Source organism: Filicampus tigris, chromosome 4 (genome assembly GCF_054856515.1).
Source record: "Filicampus tigris isolate MCC_2025a chromosome 4, RoL_Ftig_1.0, whole genome shotgun sequence".
Classification (NCBI taxonomy): Eukaryota; Metazoa; Chordata; class Actinopteri; order Syngnathiformes; family Syngnathidae; genus Filicampus; species Filicampus tigris.
The window spans coordinates 19,314,778-19,337,543 of record NC_141220.1 but is presented as its reverse complement, the minus strand read 5'-3'; the positions used below and the strand labels follow the sequence as shown (position 1 = coordinate 19,337,543).

Genomic DNA, 22,766 nt, shown 5'->3' with positions numbered 1-22,766 from the left:
GGCTGTCAACAATTTTCTCCATGGTCTGTCAGATTTTTTAAAAAAATATTTATGTATTTAAGAGATTTATTTTCACTTTACAGGGACTTTAATTAAAACCAAGAGTCGACATACCTCAAAGACGATGATGAAGGCCAGTCTGGCAGCCAGGACGTGCCAGAACTGCAGAGTGAACTCGTAGGGCACCTTGCTCCAGGGCGGGGCTCTGTAATCTCGGTACCTGCAGTATTCCGATTCGCTGCTGTTCTTCAGCACGCTCATGTCAAACACAGACAGGCTGCTGTTCATGTAGCCTCGCAAACACCTGTACAGCCAAATGAGACATTTAGCACACCTGGAGCTAAGTCACTGTCCTGGCACAATTCATATCCTTTTTTTTTTTTAATCTTACTCATCATCATGGCGGTACGCCCTGTCCATGCAGGGGCCGTATTTGAAGGCATATACAAAGCGAGGGATGTAGTCTGAGGTGATGGCGATGACAAAGGCGTTGGTGATGACAGCGAGCACGCCGATGCCTTCAAGGATCCCGTGCCAGATACCTGATAAGTACGCCGTGAATATTTTCAATGTGTGGACAAAACAAGGAAGCATCAAACATTCATGATGGTTTTATGAACCAGCAGTGCATATTTGCAAAAAAGAAAATTCAACATTGGGTGTGCATACTTTGCATATTCAAGAATCATTGCTGTATATGGACTGTTTGGTATATTTCAAGGCTTTTCTGTCATTTTAAATTGGAAAATTATGGTGTACAGATCAATATTTTCTATATAAGCGTAAAAAGCATGGGGAGCGTTTTGTTTTTTTTTGTCAGGGGAGAAGTTGATCAGAGCAGCCTGCTAGTTGGGCTACACAAGGTCTGCTGGGTAGCAAAGCAAAAGAGGGGTGCACTCGTGATTAGGGGCTGACCGATTAATCGGACAGACGATTTTATAGGCTGATATTAGCGCTTTTAAAATCAGATGAGTTTTGGAAATTTTTTGGGGTGATTTTTAAAAAGGCCAAAAAGGCCAATTTTTTTTCTTTGTTGCTAAACAAATTAATCGTCCGATTAATCGATTATCGGAATAGTCATAAAAAGAATCCGTATCGGTCGGGACTTACTCATGACCTATAATTTATTTACACTTACAGAGAGCAACATTTATTCGAATAGCCTTGGATAATGGCCAAAAGAAGTCAAAATTGAAGTGAAGTCAAAACTTCCTAAACGCATTTTATATAAAGACACCATAGCAGAGGATTAAAATGTACATTGTGATGTTGGACCCTATCTATCCCCATGTTTGTAATATAATGACACGTTTGTATCTACAGTGATTAACATTCTTCAAAATGCACTTTAGATGTGTGTACATAATTACATTCCTAAATGCTTTCCATGTCTTTGCCTTCCATTAAGATAAATATGCCAGACTGAGCATGAACAGAGTCAATGTTAGGATATTCAATTTGAGATGATCGCTTTGGAATTTGTAAAGCATTGCGCAATTTGATCATTATACCCACGGAACTTCAGAAGCGCTTTAAGATGTGTTGTGTTGTTAATGATTGCGTTTTCAAATAAAGTGATAGGAAACATTTCCTAAAGTGGAGCTTGCTACTTATTGAGCTATATATAGAGAAATGTTCGAAATGTCAAAAAAAAAAAAAAAGAGGCGCGAAGGGACGGTCAGCGATCGGGCTCACCGATGTCTGTGGCCCGGGCAGGCATGGGTCTCCTCCACTGGGTGACGAACTTGTAGGCGTCGAGACGGATCTCGATGATATTATTGAGCAGAGCCAGGAGCGGAGCCAACGGGAACGCAGCTACGAAGATGGTGGTGAAGCCAAACTGGAGGACTGAGAGGAAATGATAGTTTGCTAAGTAATGCTTTTAAATTTTCGGACAGCGGGTCAGCAGCCATTTTCCGTTTTTTTTGGTTACGTATTTCAGAGCAGTAATTCCTTTGGAAAATGACATTTTTACAGTATGCTTTTCTGAATAATTGCCTTCTTCTGTGTCTACATGCCGTGTGACTGTTTGCTGGCCTATCAGCCTTGACCCACATTTACAACCTAAATTCTAATATGTGTGCCGTGAAATTGTCTATTCTAGTCCCTTTGTTTTGTTGTGCTTCTATTGGCCGCACTGTGTGCACATGTTAATGTACGATTTTTTCCCCCCAGTCACATTTTAGAGTTTATGTGCTGCCACGTCAATTTCACCTGCTCAAGGCCAATGGCCGATGTAACTTAAACTACATTGGCAAAAAGACTGTTTTTTTTAAACCATTTAGATTTCAAATTCACCACAGATGTGCCAGCTAGCTGACCCTCAACAACATCCTCTGATTGGTCGGTCAGAGCAAAAATGTTCCAGCCAAGTTTGACTTGCAAAACAAGTGTGTATAGGGATGGGCAGATTTAACGTTTTTGTCATGTTAACTCATTCACTGCAAGATATTTTCAGACCGTCTTTTACCCAAACGTTTGAAAAATAAAAAAAATATATATATAAATAAGTACCTGGGGTTGAATATACATATATTTATTTATTTGACACAGCAGTTTTAAGAGCACATGTGTATGTTCTTTTGTTTATCAGTAGGGGCCAAAAATATTGTGTTCCCATGCACACGTTTGAAAGAAGAGGCTCTCGCATTGATATTCCTTGCCCATGTAAAACACAAATTAATTTCGCCCGGATGGCGTTGTTCACCATGATCAATAACGTTGCAATGATTCACCCATTTCAAGGTACTCGTCCACGAGGCCGTGTGCGTTCATGGGCTGCAGATTCCAGTCTCTATCCCACTGAGGTAGCTGATTTTTACTCTCCACATTCTGCCCTGCGGCGCCGCCACCTTTCTTCATCTTCCTACGAGACCACCAGTTCTGCAGCAAACTGAGACAATGACAGGTACACACAGTGACTCAACTCAACAACAATTAGGTCTTGACCATACAGCAAACAGTGGAAAATGTACACTTGACTAGAAGGATGTACAATTGATTGAATCAAAATAAGAATAATAATAATTAAAAAAAAAACATCATGACAAATAAAGTATCACCGCTACTTACGGATAACCAAGCTCCATGAAGTTATTCCAGATTTGTTTGAAAAACATGATGACACCCATTTGCAGGCACAGATCAATCAAGCAGCCACTCGGGTGACACTTAAACAAGAATAATCATCAAATAAATGAAAAGAGATATCATTATAGGACTACTTCATGCCATGTATTCCAAATCATTTCAAATCACGGAAGGAAGAAAACTCATCATTTTAATTAGGACCTTATTTAATGGATGGATGATTTCTTTAGTCAAAGCAAATTAGATCATCATTGCAAGGATATCTTTAAAAAACAGAAGTCACAGGGGCTTAATCACAGCTCAAATAATCACCCACTTAAGATGACGCATGCTTGCACTCACCTCCTCCAGTCGCCACCGATTAAAGAGTTTATTGTATTTTCCAGGCCTGCCAGCAAACCTAAACAGATCAAGACCGGCAACATTAGCTGAGAAATTCAATTACAGCAAAACTAATGAACTCTTGAGTGGGAAAGATGAACACAATCAGGTCAACTAAAAAAAACATGCTTTCAACATTTCTAAACGTTTGTAGAAATGTGTGACATCACATAGAGCACAGGTGTCAAACTCAAGGCCCGGGGGCCAGATCCGGCCCGCGACCTCATTTTATGTGGCTCGCGAAGGCAAATCATGTCCGTCGACTTCACGTTTCTTGCAAATTGTTGTCACTTTTAACAACACTGAGATATTAGATACCGCAATGTGTTATTTGTTACCAATCCTCCCCTTTCAAATAAATTGAAAAAAAATTAAACAATTACTTACCGGCTTTTGACTTCAAAACTAGCTACCCATCAATTTGTTGTGTATATGCGATCATATAAGGCAATCATACATTCGTACGGGTTCACAGTCATAACGGCCCTCTGAGGGACGGCATAACTACGATGTGGCCCCCGACAAAAAATGAGATTGACACCGCTGACATAGAGGAATTACATTTTCCACAGAAATGCATGTGAACGGTAAGGATGCCAATTTTTAAGTATGAAATGAGTGGACTAGAATGCTGGCCATTTTAAATAAAAAATAATCTCATGGCACGCCACTATACAAAAATGCCACCAAAAAGAATCAATACTGAAAATAATGATCATCTTGTCTTATTTTACAAACAAATGGATTTAGTGTCAAATATGATCCAGATGAATTGATTTTAATTGATACTACATACTTCATTATACTTTCTGCCATCTCGGCCGGATGCCTGGATTCGAACCCACAACCCCGCAACCCGTGACGCAGACGTGTTAACCACTCGGCCCCGGCGCCACTTCATACGTAACCTAACATTAAGTTTGTATCAATCCCATATATTAGCATTCATCCCTATGAATCATAGAAGATTGACACAAGTGTACATCCAATGGAAATTTTGGGGGACTTTCCACTGGCAATATGCTGCTACATGCAAACCTAGCGTGAGTTCTCGATTATTCTTTATTTGTACAACTATACATTGAGAAGCGAAAGGAGGGGCGTTTTGGCAGCTATACTGACATGGCATTTGGAAAGTAAACACTTTGCAAGATCCAACATTTCTCCACTGTAAGAACAGGAAATGTGATTGATGGCAACTGGCCTACCTGCCCAGGAAGAACGCAATGTAGAACGTGGAACTGTTCAAGTTTACAAATTGGAAGAGGAACATCTTGAGAGCAAAACTGTTCTCCCATTCAGACTCTGTCCTTGGGTGCTCTGCAGAGGAAGATAACGGGGTCGGGTGTGGACAAGGGGGAGGTCCCGTCAACAATCTGGGACAAGAGTTATAACAATGTTAGCAAGTGTACTGCGCTCACCTAAATTTGTCAGCAGATAGGCCACCTTTTCATACACCTGACAAACATCAGTAAGAAAGACAAAAAAAAAAAAAAAAAAATGAGGCTTTCTGGCCGCGATGTGACATTTCCTGGAATAACCTTGTAAAATAAACGGAACATTCAAATATGTAAACAAGGCAGATGATGTGCCTGTCTGGACACCCACCACGTTGAGCGACATGATGATCATGAAGTTGATGCAGACACCAGTGCCAGAGGTGGCAAACTGCCAGTTCTTCTTCACAAAATGCCAGTTGAAAGACGCAAACTTCTCCATGGCAATGAGACGGAAAACTACCACGGCAAACACGGCTGTCAGGACCAGCGAAATCTAAGCAGAGAACATTATCATAGGCTGTTAAGATTAGAGATAAATCCATTTATTTTTCAGAGCGGATACCGATTATTAATTGTCAAGGAGCTCGGCCGATCACTGATAGTTGGAGCTAATATTCATTTGCAGTAAAAGGGAAAGTAATGTGTTAACGTTTTTGAAAGACTTACACTTAAGTTTAAATGCCTTCAAGCATAACATTTATTAGGGCTGCAACTAATGATTATTTTTATCATCTGTCGATTAAAAATGAATAGGATAAAAAAAAAAAAACGATTTCAAATCGGTGATTGATAATAATTTTTTTCAATCCTACTTATTACAATTGAAAATCTAAATAAATACATAAATACAGTGCACTCCGCCAACTCGTGGTTTGCAGTAAATGCACCTTTAAAAAAAATTTTTTTTTTAAATTCGGTTATTTTTGGGGCGGAGCCAATCCCAGTTTTTCATGAAAAATGCTTATTGTCGGTTCATCTCTGTTTTTCCATGATTTTTTGGGGGTTAAAAAAATAAACTAATAAAAGAATATATACCGTACATACTTTTCAATGCATTTATATTGGGCGTCAATTACATGTGAATTTTAACTCATCGGTGGCTGGCCGGGTCCCTATCTAATAACGGCGTCCACTGTAGTTCCCTGAAGTTAACCGAGTTTTAAATGGATTAAAATTTACTGTATAGTACACCATATAGTACATAATCCTATTATTCTATTGTGCTATGAAATTTTGTCCAGCAGGGGGTGATGTAATTCCACAGCTGGCACGTCAAATCACTCCAGCGGCAGCACACAGAAAACACATTCACTATGAGTCAAAGCCCCAATGGGCAGATTATTGAGAGATCAAAGGGTTTTACCATGAAGAATATTCCGGACACAGACACCATGAGCCGGCTGAGTTTGTCTGAGAGGGGCTGGAAAGGCTCAGGCTTGCCAGATATGGGATTGACTCGCTCCACTCTGGAATATTTGGCTTCAAACTGAGGCCGCAGCTCCTCCTGATGAACGACACACATTCTGGTTATGAACTATTGAACTGCAGATGCTTTTAGCAGAACACAATGGCGGTGTCATATAGACGTGGTGCGGCTAAAAAAAAATAAAAATAAAAAAAAAGGAAGGCCAAATCATAAAAGGCGACCCCACAAGGCGTGAAGGGATCTATATTCGAGGCTCTTGCTGACCTACCTCCTCCTCCTCCCAGTCAATGAGATCCCAGTCGTAAGTCAGTTCGGCCCGCCTCCGCTTCCAGAACTCCAGGAAGACAGTGGCTGTGGGGATTCATCACATTATTGATCAGCTTTGAGGTACAACACAAGTCTGTCTGCTAATTATGGTTGGAATCAAAGGGAACAACGCAGCCCTTACTGATGCTCATCACAGCCTCCAGCCCACCCTTCTTCAGGCTTTGACTAAAGAAAACATCCAGTGTTTCGTCCTAAATCTCCTTTGATGGAAAAAGATCCATTTTACGTTGAAACGTTCAATGGGTACAATTCCGTCCGGAGGCTCTGTTGTTTTTATTCCCGACACTCTTTTGTGATAGTACGAGCGCACTAAACCAGCGATGATCTTTATTAATCTGTCAAGTATTCTGGATTAGTTTGGATGCACCTGAAAAAAAAGGGCCTTTATTGATGATTAGTGATTTAGGTCTTTTAGTATCTTCTATCTCATGATACAGTAAACACACCAGCCGCAAAATTGGGCGGCATGGCTCAGAGGTAGAGTGGTCGTCTCACAACCCAGAGGTTGTGGGTTCGATCCCGGGCCATTGTGACCATGTCGAAGTATCCTTGAGCAAGATACCGAACCCTCAGTTGCTCCCGATGTTGCGTCATCAGTAGGTAAATGAGGTGCAGTGTGAAGCCCTTTGAGTACCGAAGGTAGAAAAGCGCTATACAAGCGACAGCCCATTTACAAAATGGGGTACTTTTTCCACATTCTAATGATATCCAAAAACGAGAGTTGTGTCGTGTCATCTTCCACACCGCTTATCCTGAACAGGGTCGCCGGGACGTGCTGGAGCCTATCCCAGGCGACTTTGGGCAAAAGTCGGACTACACCCTGAACTGGTCGCCAGCTAGCCACGGGGCACACACAGACACCGTCACTGAGTGGCAACTGATCCACGCTGCCCGCACACAACTCAGGTGAGTGTAACAAAAGTTTTTGAAATGTAAATTTTAAATGTTTACATTGCCTATAATGTATCATGCTGAGAAGTGTGTTAGTACCATTTTACAAAGGTTCGTAAAATGTTGATTTCTCATTAGGTTTGTTGATACATTGATATCAACATACCTACCTACCTACCGTGGATATAAAAGTCTACACACCCTTCTTCAAATGCCAGGTTTTTGAGATTAAAAGAAAAAATTACAACAAGATGAATCATTTAAAAACTTTTTCCGTCACTAATGAGCAATAGCCTACAGATATGAATTGGGGGGGGGAAATATTTACAATTGGCTGTACAAGTGTGCACCCCCGCGTATAAGTGGGTATATGGCCATGTCCAGGATTACTCAATCAGATAAAAACTCATGTTAAACGTGAGTCAGCGCCCACCTGCTGGAATTAAAAGTGCGCCGATTAACCGCAAAATAAAGTTTAGCTGTTGTAGAAGTGCTTTCTATCTATCCATCTATCTAGCAAAATAGCTAGCTAGCTAGCTAGCTAGACATAAAAATCTCATAGTGTCAGTCAAAATGGAGCGTTGTTATGTTTGTACGTATATTTTGATACAATTCTTAAATTGGATTTTATTAGATTGTTCAGGGCTACCTATGGTCATGGCCAGCATGTGTCATAACTATTTTGGCTTCAAAAGCACTAAGGCATGCAAGCAACAACTTTGACAGCTGTTAAAGATGTTGAAGTCTAATATAACTTGACCCAATTTTTAAAGAGACACAAAAGCACACTACATTGGTTCCCCTGGGAAGAACAATGTTTTACACACACACACACACACACGTCAGACCTCAAGTGCACTCAGTGGCGCAGTACTGCCTAGTTTGGTCTATTCTGCCAAAAGCCTGCCTGCTGAATTCTGAGCTACAGACCACAGTCAGCAAGCCGGAACCTCTCTGGGCTCTCCAGCACTCCACTGACTTCATTTAGCCCAAACATAGAACACTATGTGCCAAGCGTTCCCTCTGGGCACAGGTTATTATTTTTCACATTGGCAGAAAGATGGATGAGGGCCAGAAGCTGCAGTAACATTCACAATGCAACACAATGACGATATAGATGTGAAAGCCGCAATACACCATCATCATTACCATATGTATACTGGCTACAGCACATCATATTTACACAGCAGATTGCATACATAAAGTGAACTCATGAGAACTGGCTTGCCAATGTTAAATACATTTGAATTCCAAAAAATCACAATGACCATTCTCAGAATGTAAACATTTTTTTTTTAAAAAAACAGCATGGACCTACCCCAAATAGCCATGAAGATAGCGAAGAAAACAGTGCCACCATTGTCAAACAGATGGGTCACCTTGACACACAAAGAAGGCTTCCATCAAACTCGCGGCCTTGTCAAGCAATATTAATATTTACACTCACCGAACACAACATTAATCCTAATGATACCTAATCGAAGGGCTGCATAAAAATTCCACGTTTTCAAAGATAATGAAGCTCTTTTTTTTTTTTATTATGGACACTGATGAATAAATTGCTGCAGCAAAAGAGTTTTAATTTCTTTGTGAGCAATGCCCTGCCAACGGTCTGAATAGCGCAGTTGTTTACAGTGTGTGGAACCGCACTGCATCATATTGATTTATTTTGCCTTTCTCTTGTCTCAATTAAGGTAAATAAGAGGGTCAGTTTGTGTAGTGTGTTGCAATCTCACGGCATTAGTGGAAAGCAATTATCTATGACCCCAGCTAGACAATGGGCCTGTCAAAATGGGCGACTAGACACATGAGCACCTACAGTGCATGCCTGAAATCATGTGGCACCCAGGGAGAGATTACATCCTCCCATCAGCAATTTACACACGCAAACAAAATAAATTCAATAGCATTGTTTTCTTCTTCTTGCCACCCCTTTTTTGAGCAGCATGTGTAGAACGGTTGCAAATGGTGACCTTTTGTCTTGGTGACCTCTTGTTTTTGTTTTGTCTATGAACTTCTTTTGATGGCTTGCTCAAAAACTAATAATTATTTTTTTTTTTTTTAAATGTAAAAAATTCAATAGCATTGTCTTTAATCAACAAGATAACATGTCACGCAGTTTACATCCTTAATAATTTATGAATAAGACCAAAAATCTCTGAAATACAGCATAAATATCCTTACTGGATATTAGTTTGTCATTGCTTTTTCATTTTAAGTATTAATAGTAGGGATATAACGAGTAATCGACAATCGATTTAAAATCAATTCACCCCAATTAATCGATTTGATTGAATTCATCTCGAAAATGATGTCTTGAAACGTTTTTTTCATTCCAGATGCATAGCACATTTTGAATGCGGAGATCAAATTATGCTTTTGCGCCAAACATGATTGCGTATTGCGTTTGTGGATGGCAGCAGAACCACACTACTGCACAGAGACAAGCATGTTCGCAATTTTCCAAAAATCGAAAATCGAAAATCGGGAGCTGAACATTGAAAATTGAATCGAATCGGGGCTTGAGTGTATCGTTACATCCCTAATTAATAGTAATAACTAGTGTTAATTTAATTAGGACAAATAGTATAGAAAAACGGATGGATGGATATATCTTGAACGGGACTATTTTCTCCATTTTCTCCCAGAGGTCACAGTGCCCCTAGCATTTGACAAATTGCCTACTGGGCTAGCCTGTGGAAAAGTATTCACATTATCAATTATTTAGTTTGAATACATTTGTGAAAATCTCACCCCACCCATAAAAAAAGACTTTCCACTTTGTCATTGTGGGGTCTTGTGTGTAGAATTTTGAGGTGGAAAAAAAGTAATGTAATGCATTTAGAAACAAGGTCATAAAAGAGAAATCAGGAAAAGGCAATATGAATACTTTGCAGATTCATTGTAAAGTGCACATAATGGCACCAAATTGTATTTTTATAGATATCATTTTTGAATTGTCACTCAACAAAAACGTGTGAAGACAAAATAGCAGACCTTTGCATAGACACAGCTGTCACTCAGCCTCCACGGCTTACAGGTTTCCTCACACATTGGACACATAGTGATTGTGGTTGCTTCACAAATTTCTTTGCTGAAGGGACAAGCAAGTACTTCACTTAAAAGCCATAATGTATACAGGCTCACTGTAGTAACCCCAGGCGCTGTCACCTGACCTGACTTGGCTGGAGTCCATAGTGAAGAGTCCGTAGAGGAAGACAAACACGCCAACCAGCGCAGCGGGAATCAACATGCCGGTGTACCAGCCCAACCACGCAAAGTAAAGGCCGATTTTCTCTCCAAAGTAGCGCCTGACAGAGAGAGAGAACAGAAGACAGCACCTGCTGTTACAGCAGTGCCTCGTTGAGCATGTTTATTGAGAGGGAAGCTGTGATGCAGATGTCATGTGACGAGGATGTGTTGGCCAATATGATCCAGTGATGAGAAGCAATAATGATGAGAAGCAATAATGATGAGAAGCAATAATGATGATTAGCGGGCGGCTACATCAACTGTCTAAAGGTTTGTGCTGTTTTTAAATGTGTACAAGCCGCTGATGCTTTCAAATCAGAGTTCACCGCTGTTACTGTGAAACACCTGAGATTTTTTTGAGTTTTTATTAATACAATACAAATTTTAGTCACATTCATAGAATTGAATATAAGTGGTTTACTTAAAGTTACTGGCAAGTGAAAATAAATATGACACACTACAGAGAAGAGTACTGTCAACAACCATGCCAAATTTGCAAGATGGAAAAAAAATAAAAAATCGGCAAGTATATAAAATGAGGTTTCAAAATGGTCAAATCTAACCGTTCTTTTAGCTCTCAAACACAGTATGGTGAATGCAGTGAAACCACGCCTCTGCCAATTTTTAATCAAGTCCTCTACATCTACGACCTGGAAAAAATGGATGCTACTTTGTGTAGCATCTTTCTTATGCCTCCACATACACTTGTTTGAGCCACAAAAATATCTATCCACTTAAAGCCTCCAGTGGCTTTAATATATCCCGTGGTTGCAGGGATTTTCTTCACTGTGACAATGAGGCACTCTAGTAAAGCAGCCATGTCACTGTGAAGTCCCTATCCACACGCTGCCAACAATGAGGCACTCTAAAGTGACCATGCTAGCAGACTACCCAAAGGTGCATTTTCGGGGTGTTCATTCAACAGACAGGGTTCCTTGTCTAAACCTTTAAACCTAATTAAAATATTTGGAAATTCAAATGTTTAAATTTATAGCAGTCTCTGCAAAATTGGTACAGTAATCTTTTTGAATTGAGTAATTTGTAAAATTACTGAAATTAATTGTGATATTTATACTGTTTCAGTTAACAAAAAAATTTGAAAATAATTTTCATTCTTGATTTGTTCTCGGAAATCATTTGGTTCTCCTGCCTTGTACGATGCAGATTTGCACTCGTTGAAGTTATCAAATCTGGTTCTTATCAAGAGGTACTGTTCTGTTTTTGGCGACTGTTCCTCTAATCCAAGTCATGGAGTACTTTGCGGAGGAGGAAGGCTATGAGGAAACCACTCTTGTGCCATGTGGATAATGCAGATGGCAAGAATTGAGCTCTCATTCTCATCCCACTTTGCAGGAGTTTACTGAGGCACTTTCAAAACCTGCAGCGTTTGATAAATGACTGATTAAATCCTAGGAGGCGCAGGAAAATTTAGGTTACTCTTTGTCCCTCACTTCTTCCATGTATTTAAAGTCAAGCTGTGGCTCATGATTAGGACACGCGATCTCATGCGAGGGAAAGTCACCTCGTCCAAAAGCAGAGTACCTGATGAGGTCCAGAGGTTGGTACTTGTACCAGATCCCCCAGCGAGCCCAGCGCTCATAAAGAAGGTGCCTGTGGTTCTGGGCACCATGCGTCTTAATGGGATGTCTGCTCTTGTATCCACCCTGATGAGGAAACAGAAGAGAGAAGCACCAGTTTGGAACACGTTTCAACACACACTCTAAACTTCTTACCTCGTGCGGAGGGAAGGCTGCCTCATACGTGTTGTTGCCCAATAACCGGTTGATACCTGCAGATTACAGTTTCAAATCAGTCAAGAACTGAGCCTCTGCGGTGTATTAAGACAACGCTACTCCCCTGCGGTAACAATTTATCAGCATATGCAAGGGAGGCATTAAAACAATATGAATTTTAAATAGCTGCCTGCACTTGAAAATAACTCACTATCCACTGGTTTTATTTGACCCCGTCCCATCATTTATGCATGTTGTAAAATCCAGAAAGGAATACGTTTCGGGATCCTGAACTGTGTGAATCGCATTTATGCAATGAGTGTTACCCCTTTTGATGGAAGCAAAATCAACAGGAGGGGCTGGACGTCTCCTTGGGAAGTGGATTGATTCCATTCAAATATTTATGCGGCATCGGTTAAAGTGCCACATAGGCGAGGCAACTTTTGGTTGTCACATAAGAAAGGCATTACTGAATATTCAGTACAGGAGCTTGTGACAGGACAATGATGATAATATAGTTGTTTAAGTTTGTTTTTTTTAAAAAGACATATGGATCCACATTGTTGAACAGCGGTGTTATTTAAATACCACATGGCAGAATGTCAGCAGTGTACTTAATGTGCTCAGTGAGTGTACACTAAATAAGTGCTGAGTGACCTTGAAAAAGCGCCAGAAGGCGTTTGATGCTGATTGGTCTGGACTGGGCTCGTAAAAACTGACACTACTTTCCTATAGCAGTGGACATCAGCGTGCGGGAAGAAAATATATTGACTAAATATGAGTGTGGAGGGGCCACTCGATTTTGTTTGGTGGTGTAAAAAAAAAAAGGCTGTACTAAAATTACAATCCCAATTCACCAGAATGCGCCGCGATCAAAGTTTCATTAAGTGTTGACCGCGCTTGGTAGCTGCGCTGTGGTTTCAGTGACTTTAACACAGGCAGAATAAAAACAGAAAACATTAAGAGGGAATATCATAAAATATGGTATGCCCTGTATGCATTTATTAAAGCCATGTATGCTTGGTGCTGATTCTAAGATGTTGAATACTAAAATGAACGAAATGAATGCGGGCAGCATACCGATTTTCAACTTTCCATCCTCATACTTAGTGCGCTGCAGGACATGGTGGACGATTCTGCTTCTGGTCGAGTTAGAGAAGAAGGTCTCTCTGTTGTTGATAGTGAAACTGTGTGGGGAAAGAATTGCGCAATCCATGAATTATTATTCAATTTGAAACCTTTAGCAACCCATTTCACACTGCAAATGTTTGGTTCGTTCTTTGTTTATATACGGCCAAACAAATTCCGTCGTATTGTATGCATAGGTGAACTCACTATTAGGCAAACCTAAAGCGTAATCTATCATGATTGCTGAGAATGTTCCTGTTGCCTTCTCATGCAATGCACTAGTCCCATCTTTTTTTAAAAATCAAAACTACCAAACGTTTTAACCTTTTTGACGGTGACAACTCAGACAAGCTCGACAGTTGCGGTAAGCACTGCTGTCAGTGTCAGTCGAAGAGAATGCAGTACAGATGAATTGGAGAGTGACACGAGTGCCGCTTCTCATCAGGAAGATGTGACCATTAAAGCAGTCCAAATGGCAAACTATAATTGCGCTTCTCAATGAAAGTAAAAGCATTGATATTATTCACTTGTAAGAATGATAATTCCAAAGGAGAATTTTATCTAGCACAGGGAGGGAGAGGGTTTTATCAAAGTCACGCTTTTTAGTTGATGCTAAACATTACTATTCAAATTCTTTGCAGCGCACAAACGTGACTGGGTTGGCCCTTAAAAAGGAAATCAACCCAAACGCATTTTTTTCAAGAATATGTTCCCAGCAGGCGCACTAGTTGAAACACGGCATTCTGATTAATATTGCGTTTGTGGAATATGAGTTAAGCAGCAAAATCACCCCCTTTTTAGCCATCTCAGCGGGCGGCCATTTTGTCACTTCCGTCGACTGAAAATGACATCACAAATGTTCAGGGTTCAGATCACTTCCAATCACGGCTCAGTTTCAGAAAACAGGGGAGCCGTGATTGGTCGTTACCTGAACCCAGAGCAGTTGTGATGTAATTTTCAGTCGACAGAAGTCACAAAATGGCCGCCCGCTGAGATGGCTAAAAAGGGGTGGATTAACTCTTATTCCACAAACGCAATATTTATCCGAATGCCTTGTTTCAACTGGTGGGCTTGCTGGGAACATATTATTGAAAAAAATATGTTTGAGTCGACTTCAACTTCAAATGACTAAATGCACCCTTCAAGCGGAAGTCAACCCAACCATATTTTTCCAAGAATATGTTCCCAGCAGGCCCACTAGTTGAAACAGGGCATTCTGATTAATTTTGCGTTTTTGGAATATAAATTAAGCAGCAAAATGCACTCGTTTTTAGCCATCTCTGGGGGCGGCCATTTTGTCTTCTGTCGACTGCTCACAATGACCAATCGCGGCTGACCTGTTTCCTGAATCTGAGCCGTGATTGGTCGTTGCGAGCAGTTGTGATGTCATTTTCAGCCGACAGAAGACAAAATGGCCGCTCCCAGAGATGGCTAAAAATGAGTGGATTAACACTTATTCCACAAACGCAATGTTTATCAGAATGCTGTGTTTCAACTCGTGGTCTTGCATAGAACATATTCTTGAAAAAAATATGTTTGTGTTGGCTTCCACTATAACTATGATCTGTCGCTAACAGCTGAGGCAAACATGCAGAAATGCAGATGTTGTTGAGTGTGTGCATAGTTGACACGGGAGTAACTTGATGTCTTACTGATGCATGCGCGCTCGACTGAAGGGGGCAGTGTAGCAGTCGGTCTCCTCCAGGTCAGGCAGCGCCTCTTTGTCCAGCTTCATGGGATTTCTGGGAAGCCAGCTCTTGATCTGACGACATCTCAGATGAAAGCGGCTGCACAGATGGAGCACAGCAGGGCAGGATTAAAGACGCAGATTAACAGGAAGATTGTCTACTTTGACATTATAAAGTGGATCATTAACTTTTACTCCAGCACCGACATGCCCTGACATCTTAATCCACACTACAAATACACTGCAAAAAATGGTATTAAAAAAGGGAAAAGAAGGAAAGAAATGATGCATATTTGATTTAATTTAAGCAAAATGATCTGCCAGTAGAGCAGGAAAATTTGACTGAGATTTTCTCAAATAAACATAACGTCAAAACCCGACCTCTTAAAAGTTGTGTATTAATACTAGCTACACCTATGATGGTATCTCTTCTTAGAAAGTAAACATACTCAAAATCAGTAATACAATCTCAATAACAGGTTTTAATACCTTATTAAGCAAAGTGCATACAAAACAAAGAGAATTACATGATGTGTATCCACTCAAACCGCATGACTTTGTCTTATGAAAATCTTCTAGCCTAATGCTAACACACAATGCTAAATGGCATGAACACGCTACTGAGACTAGCATCGATCTCACACTACTGACACACCTTTAAACAACGTATTTTCGTACACAAGCGGCAGCATACAAGAATCCACAGGGCTATATTCTTTATCCTCTGAAAAAAACTAAAACAGCTTTGTTGCAACAGTCTGCAGTGTTTCATCAGTATGTCTAATATGTCTGTATGTAATATTCTGTAGCCTACTGCCCCTGGCAGTCAAGGCGCAAGACTGTCTTCACAGGTAAAAATGTATAGGTCTACTACACCTAACGATGAGAAGAAGATTTGCAAATTCTACTTGATATAGCCATTTGTTTTCATGATACAGCTTTTGGCAGTCTTTATCAATACATGTGGCCCGCAATGTCATCCTCTTGGCACTATGAAATTCCTCCCTCCATAACTCAAACTGATTTCATTTGGGGTCCAGACTCATATTGCAATCGTGTGAGCCACCTCACATTCAACTTCGGGCGTTGTGAAATGACTTAACGATGCTGCCACCCTGTTATTGATTGGACAAATATAAATGGGAACGCGTGGTTTATGTCTGCTATGAAGAAATCAGGTACTCAGGAATAAGTATTGATGCACATGGTCCATTTGTTCAGCCTCGCAGGGATGTGAGTTAGTGACAAAACCATTAGTAAACACTGAGAGATATGTTTATGTCTAAGTTTTCATTTAAGTACAAAAGCTTTGGAAAAGACTGTGAGCCAAAGCTAATGGTCATCATTCTTCATGCTGGGAAGTCATAGACAAGCGAGGTTATATTTCGGAAATGAAAAGTTAAGTACAAATTGGACTATTTTCAAGTAACATGGGCCTGCCACAATATAGAATTACTTTGCGACAAATTCCACCATCACGTCAGCTATCGTAAAGAAATGTACAATTTTCAAACTTATGCATTATTTTCCGTCCTGGAATGTTTTGCCCAACCAAACAAAACAAAGCGGCATTTGTTTGGTCGTTGTTGGTTTGTCACTGCAATGCTCCTGTCTGCTTGCAGAGATAAGACAGAGAAATTTGGAGTCCTGTGCAAAGCTTGGACATCACTTGAACATGACTTCAAAGCGGGACTGCATTCTTCTATAAATAGTATGCAAATAAGCCTCTGCCATTCGTTGCTATTTGACTGAAAGATTATAGATTGTTTAATGGAAAATTTGCATCACTGTGGGTGAGTGGCAGTATTGTTCTGTGAAAAGGGTCCTTGACATGTTCATTCCCGCAGTGTTTGACGCGGTTAATTCACGATCATTGTTGAGACAAAATAACAATGCCAACAATGCATTTCCTCCCAGATTCTCAAATGCAGCTTAGAAGGCTTACTTCAACTGTTTGTATTTTTATGTTGATATGAAAATGCTGAAAGAAAACCCAATGTATGCCTATTTGTATTGACATTTAACCAGCCAGCTTTCAGTAAGACAAATTTCACAATCCAAAAAGACTTACCTGCCCAATGTTTTGCTTTTCCAGTCTGTAAAGTGGGATTTTTTCCTTCCGCAGGAAAAGAGAGAGACACATTAAAGAAGTTTACAGCCACTGGAAAAAAATGATGCAGTGCAATTAAATCCCTTGTTGTGTTACCTGAAAGGCATCCGAATGTTCATCTGCTCTGCATATTTGCAAAGTGTGTCCCAGGGAGTGTGGACTTTGACGAACATGATGTCATTGTTCGTCAAGGAAGGCTTTTACAATCAAAGAAAATACAGACGTTTTTAATTCATTTTAAAAAAAAAAGAAAGAAAGATTTGCTGTAAATATGAATGTCTTTCTGTATATGTACATATATATATATATATATATATATATATATATATATATATATATATATATATATATATATATATATATATATATATATATATATATATATAATGCGTTTTAATAAAATATTGCTTATCCCTGAATTTATTGTCTTTGAGAATAGTTGTCACCTCCTTTTCCAGCATTAAGCCCTGAGCACGTAAATTCTTCTCAAAGGTGCACCTCTTCTCCACCAGCGGACTGGACTTCTTATAAACCAGGATGTAGTCAATGCGCTTTTTCCCATCGCGGAAGAAGAGTCCCGATGCATCTGATGGATTCCTGCCCTGCAGCAGCAAAGAAGGGAGGGATAATCAACACGAGCTTGTATTGGATTGTATTGGAATGCTAAAAGTGATGCGACGGTGGTGTAGCATCTATAAAGTTTTATCACCGTGAATGCGGATTAGTGAGGGAACGTTACCTTGAGGGAATCTGTGCGGGCCTCGAGCTTAGCCCGTGTGCTGGGTTTTCGAGGCAGAAGTGACCCGTCTATTCTGGTTTCACATGGGGGTGCCTCTGACTCTTCCGTGTACTCATCCTTGCCATCCTCTGCTGGACCTACATACGCACAGACAAAGGGAAAACATTTTTTTACCTGTAAAACATCTGATGTAAGGCAAGGTTACAATAATTTTGGATTTTTCTTACTGGAAGTATAAATAAGTGCAATATCGGAAGATTTTTATGAGTACCAATACCATACAGACGGAGATTACATATTGTATGCCAGTGACCAGTGGTTCCCAACCACCGGGTATCGGACCATGGCGGGCCGCACAAATGGAAAAAAAAACAACTTACGGCAGTTTATTTATTATCAAAGTTTGAAAAATATTCTATTGTGAAAAGAGACCCGATTCTCCCCTTTACAGCCATCTTTGACTGACCTTGACTGCATGTCAAGATGCAAATATCTCGGTTGCAAAATGCTAATATTAAAACCAACAGCTAGCAAAATGAATGGATGAAAATGAATGAGCTAAGGCTAAAAAGTCACTCAATAGTGGTGAAAAAAAACTTGTTTGTTGTTGGAGCATTGGAACGGTGAATGATTGCCAATCCTTGAAGGCTATGGACTTGTATGAACCGGACCGCTGCAACGAAAAAGGTTGGGGACCACTACTGTATACTGTTTAGAAGTATCTGACACAACAGTGCATTCATTTTGAAATGTTAGAAAATAACTAAATTAATGTACAGTACAGAAAAACGAAAGGCTAATTTTTGCAATGAAAAATGAGGAATGTTGTTTTTTTTCACAGCATTAAAGGGCACACTCACAAAAACACAATGCGCAATGCAGATATTTTATGTTAATGACTCTTTTGTGCACACCTAGCATGTTTTTTTTTAACTTAACCATCACAAATACTGTGCTGGGTTCATACTGAGATAAATGAAAGACCCCTTGAGCAAGTACATTTCCATACAGAGGTGCGCTGTAATTGGAGCACCATTATTCCACACTACTTCATCCACCTGAAACCGCACATTACATTGAAACTAGGGATAGACCGATTATCGGCCGGGCCGATTATCGGCACCGATATTTGGCTTTTTGACTAATTTCGGCCTCTGCCTTTTTTACAACTCTGTGGCCGATAATATATCAATTTAAAACTGTGGAAATCAAAACAAAGATAAGTGAAAATTTAACATTTCTGTCATTTTGAAATGTTCATTTACTGTAGAAAACTACATGGAGCTATTGTTTAAGTTTTCATTTATCCTTTTTAAGACATGCTGACAACCCCGTTTGGAATTTTATAACAGAGATGTATATTGTCAAAAATGAAGGCAGTGATGGCGCAACAATGCATTAGACATAAAAACTTAATTATATTTGTCACAGACCTGATGCGACTGAGTAGCCGTTAATTGCGGGGAGCCGAAGTCAACAATTGTAGAACTGCACTTCACAGATGCTTCTAACAAGGGCCTATTTTCAAGGTTGAAGTGTTTGGATATCAGTAAAGACATCAAGTGGGGGGAAAAGTGGCTGGGGAAAACGTGAGTGGAATGTGATTAGCGAACATTATCATAGACGGTGGAAATTCTGCTAAATAGCTTGCGACATAATCTTGTTATAATCCTGTAAACATATCTTTTGGTGTGAATATGACAACCCGTAGGCAAGCGTTCAAAGCGCACACGCGCACACAGTGACGCAGACCGGTGATGTAAGTCCTGTCTGCGACGATACCGACCTGTCTGTGGCGGCAGGAGGCTGCAGGAGGTGCTGATGCTCTGACTCAGAACCTCCGCTTGGGCTTTGGGCTCCGGGCTCAGAGGTACAGACAGGAAGTGGTTGAGGTTGATGGGATGGGTCTGACTCTGGGCCAGGCAGGGCAGACTGCGGCGGGATGGCTTCAGGCTCTTTTCCTTCAGGATCTCGCTGATGCTGGTGTGCATGCCTGGAGAAGTGAAGAGGGGATTTAAACATTTTAATGGAGCAAAAGGACAACGCGGACATGATGTGAATGTCAACAATACAATTTCAAGTAGTACCTATGTTTTCTTCATCTACACTGACTTCCTCCGATATTCCAAAAATATGCATGGAAGACATAGGTGGCACTGTGAATGTGAATTAGGGATGAACAATTTTGAAAAATAATCTAATTCCCCCTCAATATTGAGATTACGATTTCATAAGCAATGTTTCTTTCATGGTCTTCTTCCCTTGTACTTTTTTGCAAAACACCAGCAATAAATTAATCTGTATTACAATAAACAACATCAGATTTAGTATACATTTTTTTTTTCATACAGGTTAGACTTCCACTAAAATAAAGGAAAAGAAACCATTAATTCATATGAAAAACAGTTTATCTACGTCAATTAGATCTGTAAACTTACTAAACAATAGTTTGACACAACAAGTGTGGCAAATGACGCAATGACGTTTTTTTTTTCTGATTTTGATAGTAATATTCTCCTAATTTTCAGTGGGTGGTGCATGTCTTCCCATCGCAAATGGGTCAAGCATTTTATTTGGGGAAAAAAAGGCCCCACTTTCTGAGAGTGTTCAAACTATTTCTGCGGGGATTATGTTAAAGTGCACTCATCCATCTCAATGAACAAATGTGAGCTGAAAATCTTTGCTAAATCAAAAATAAGCGTGGCCAAGCATCAGCACGAAGATTTAGCAGAGCCATTTGCAGCTTGACGGCTCCAAAGTGCTCTTGCGCTCAGTTGCCTTGGATAAAAAGTGACATCATTTCAATCTTTCCCTTTTGTAAGAACGTTCACCCCACTTTTAAAGACATCTGCCCTACTCTCATTTCATCCTTTAAAAATAAACATATCATCTTTGGTTTTAGGTTAAAATGGTGTTTGACTGCTTTACCTGGAACTTGTGTAATAAATTTGGCACTCTTATAACTGACAGAATATTTTAAATGCTTTTCAACGTAATTCATTTGAGTAGAGCTACTACAACCCAAGTGGTAAACATAAACACCAATTATGACTTTCTTTCAGTGTTAACAAGCACTGAAAATGAAAGGGTCATAAAAAGAGAACTGCAGGCTGACCCGATGTGTTACATTACACATAGGCCGCATGTCGCTGCGGCCGAGAACGCTTGAACGAACGAAAGGGCTTAATCGGCAAATACAAAAAAACGTATAAATCATTCAAATGAATATACAAACGCTTAAATACACATTTATGCAGGGAGTTTTAACATATGCAACACACGCTGAAAAGCTTCTTATACCAAAGCGGTTATGTTTTCAATACAGTTTATTTGATTATAATGTATGACATACAAAGGATTACCTATGTAAAAACTACGTGGGGGCTGAGCAAAGGGCAGGGAAGGAAAGCGATTGCGTGATGGTGTTCATCATTTTTCTTGCTTTCTCAGTGAATAACACCAGTATGTCATTGCTCAATTGTATGCATAATGCACGAGGGCAGGAGCCATGAAGGCGTGCATTCTGGTACATCTAGTTTAAGATTGGTTGACCCGAGTGGGGGTCAATGCTCCAAAAGAACAATCTGCAATGAGGAGATATTCTCATTGCAGCTTTTGCACTAAAGTTTGGCTGTGAATATCCATCCATCCATCCAAGCATTTTCTTGAGGTTTTTTTCCTCATCAGGGTCACGGGTAAGCTCTCATTACGTTTAAATGTGGCGCACTAGTCCTGCACTGACAAAGATAGCCGAGCACTGACAACCAGTTTTTGACACAGGTGAACTGGGCACATGGGGATGCAAAACATCTGCAGTGGGCACTTGACTGCTACCAACCCCTGATCATTTGTCTGCCAATATCAAATGCAGATAACTCTATTCATTTGGAACATTCTTTCAAAGAATAAACAGTGGTAATCACATAATCATAATCAATAATCATAATTATGCTATTGATCATTGCGCTGCATGAAAATGTAAAAACAAAAAAGGGTCACACTCATATACTATAGGTGGTCAAGATATAGAATAGAGACAGGCAACTGGCAATTCTTCCAAAAACGCTGATAAACATTCAATATATGTTTTCCATAAAGTATGGGGGGGTAAATTGGGTGAAATAAAATCACGGAAAAAAGAAAAATAAATATTGAAAAAAAGAAAAAAAAAATCTGTGAATATGAATTAAACATCATTTTTAGTCGGGATATCACCAATCACCACTAGATGGCAGACATGGCCTAGTTGCACTTACACATACTACTACAACATAATTAGTCCTAATATTTTTTTTGTGGAATTAGAATGATATGCAGAACAAACAAAGTACCTCAATAATATTAAAATTTTGAATGAGCAGATTTTTGTGAAAAAAGTCACAAAATGTGTTCTTGCACTTAATTCATTCACTGCCATTGACAAATGTACTTCTTTTTTTCATTCAAGCCCAGGAACTTATTTATATTTTTTTCAAACGTTAGGGTAAAAGAGGGTCTGAAAATGTCTGGCAGTGAATGAGTTAATGCTGGTTTGCTGTTCTGTGAAGGGGAAGGGGAGGTTGGGGGCTGGACAGATGCCCCCCATCCATTCTAAGCTACTGTAATGATGATGATGATGATGACGTTGATTCCGTCCTTCGGTGTGGAGGCGGTGCATTAAAAGCCTCAGCACTTCTCTGCCATCAAATCACTTGGCTCAATATGTCAAAACAAAAGAGGTGG

At 39.9% G+C, this 22,766-nt stretch overlaps 1 protein-coding gene and 1 long non-coding RNA gene across 4 annotated transcripts in view; one reads left to right on the top strand and one right to left on the bottom strand.

The window, feature by feature from the left end:
* The window catches only part of ano3 (anoctamin 3), a 44,168-nt gene that overhangs the window by 4,491 nt on the left and 16,911 nt on the right, over positions 1–22,766 (bottom strand). For 2 of the 3 annotated variants that reach the window (XM_086027272.1, XM_086027270.1), the window contains exons 2-24: positions 19,831–20,037; positions 18,045–18,181; positions 17,752–17,907; positions 17,403–17,502; positions 17,267–17,315; positions 15,161–15,295; positions 13,461–13,567; positions 12,381–12,436; positions 12,190–12,311; positions 10,572–10,706; positions 10,393–10,489; positions 8,714–8,774; positions 6,446–6,528; positions 6,115–6,255; positions 5,080–5,244; positions 4,893–4,929; positions 4,680–4,791; positions 3,433–3,490; positions 3,073–3,170; positions 2,736–2,893; positions 1,696–1,848; positions 392–542; positions 115–304 (exon numbers count right to left, since the gene is read on the bottom strand). In XM_086027272.1, the coding sequence (XP_085883398.1) occupies positions 115–304; positions 392–542; positions 1,696–1,848; positions 2,736–2,893; positions 3,073–3,170; positions 3,433–3,490; positions 4,680–4,791; positions 4,893–4,929; positions 5,080–5,244; positions 6,115–6,255; positions 6,446–6,528; positions 8,714–8,774; positions 10,393–10,489; positions 10,572–10,706; positions 12,190–12,311; positions 12,381–12,436; positions 13,461–13,567; positions 15,161–15,295; positions 17,267–17,315; positions 17,403–17,502; positions 17,752–17,907; positions 18,045–18,181; positions 19,831–20,035 (2,706 nt within the window). In that variant the 5' untranslated portion in view covers positions 20,036–20,037. Of the gene's footprint in view, positions 1–114; positions 305–391; positions 543–1,695; positions 1,849–2,735; positions 2,894–3,072; positions 3,171–3,432; positions 3,491–4,679; positions 4,792–4,892; positions 4,930–5,079; positions 5,245–6,114; positions 6,256–6,445; positions 6,529–8,713; positions 8,775–10,392; positions 10,490–10,571; positions 10,707–12,189; positions 12,312–12,380; positions 12,437–13,460; positions 13,568–15,160; positions 15,296–17,266; positions 17,316–17,401; positions 17,503–17,751; positions 17,908–18,044; positions 18,182–19,830; positions 20,038–22,766 lie in introns of all 3 variants that reach the window. The other variant, XM_086027271.1, reaches the window with a different exon arrangement.
* On the top strand, positions 6,153–11,527 carry LOC147148823 (uncharacterized). The gene is made up of 3 exons (XR_015086380.1): positions 6,153–6,564; positions 7,265–7,410; positions 10,537–11,527. It is a non-coding gene; the product is annotated as an uncharacterized LOC147148823 (long non-coding RNA).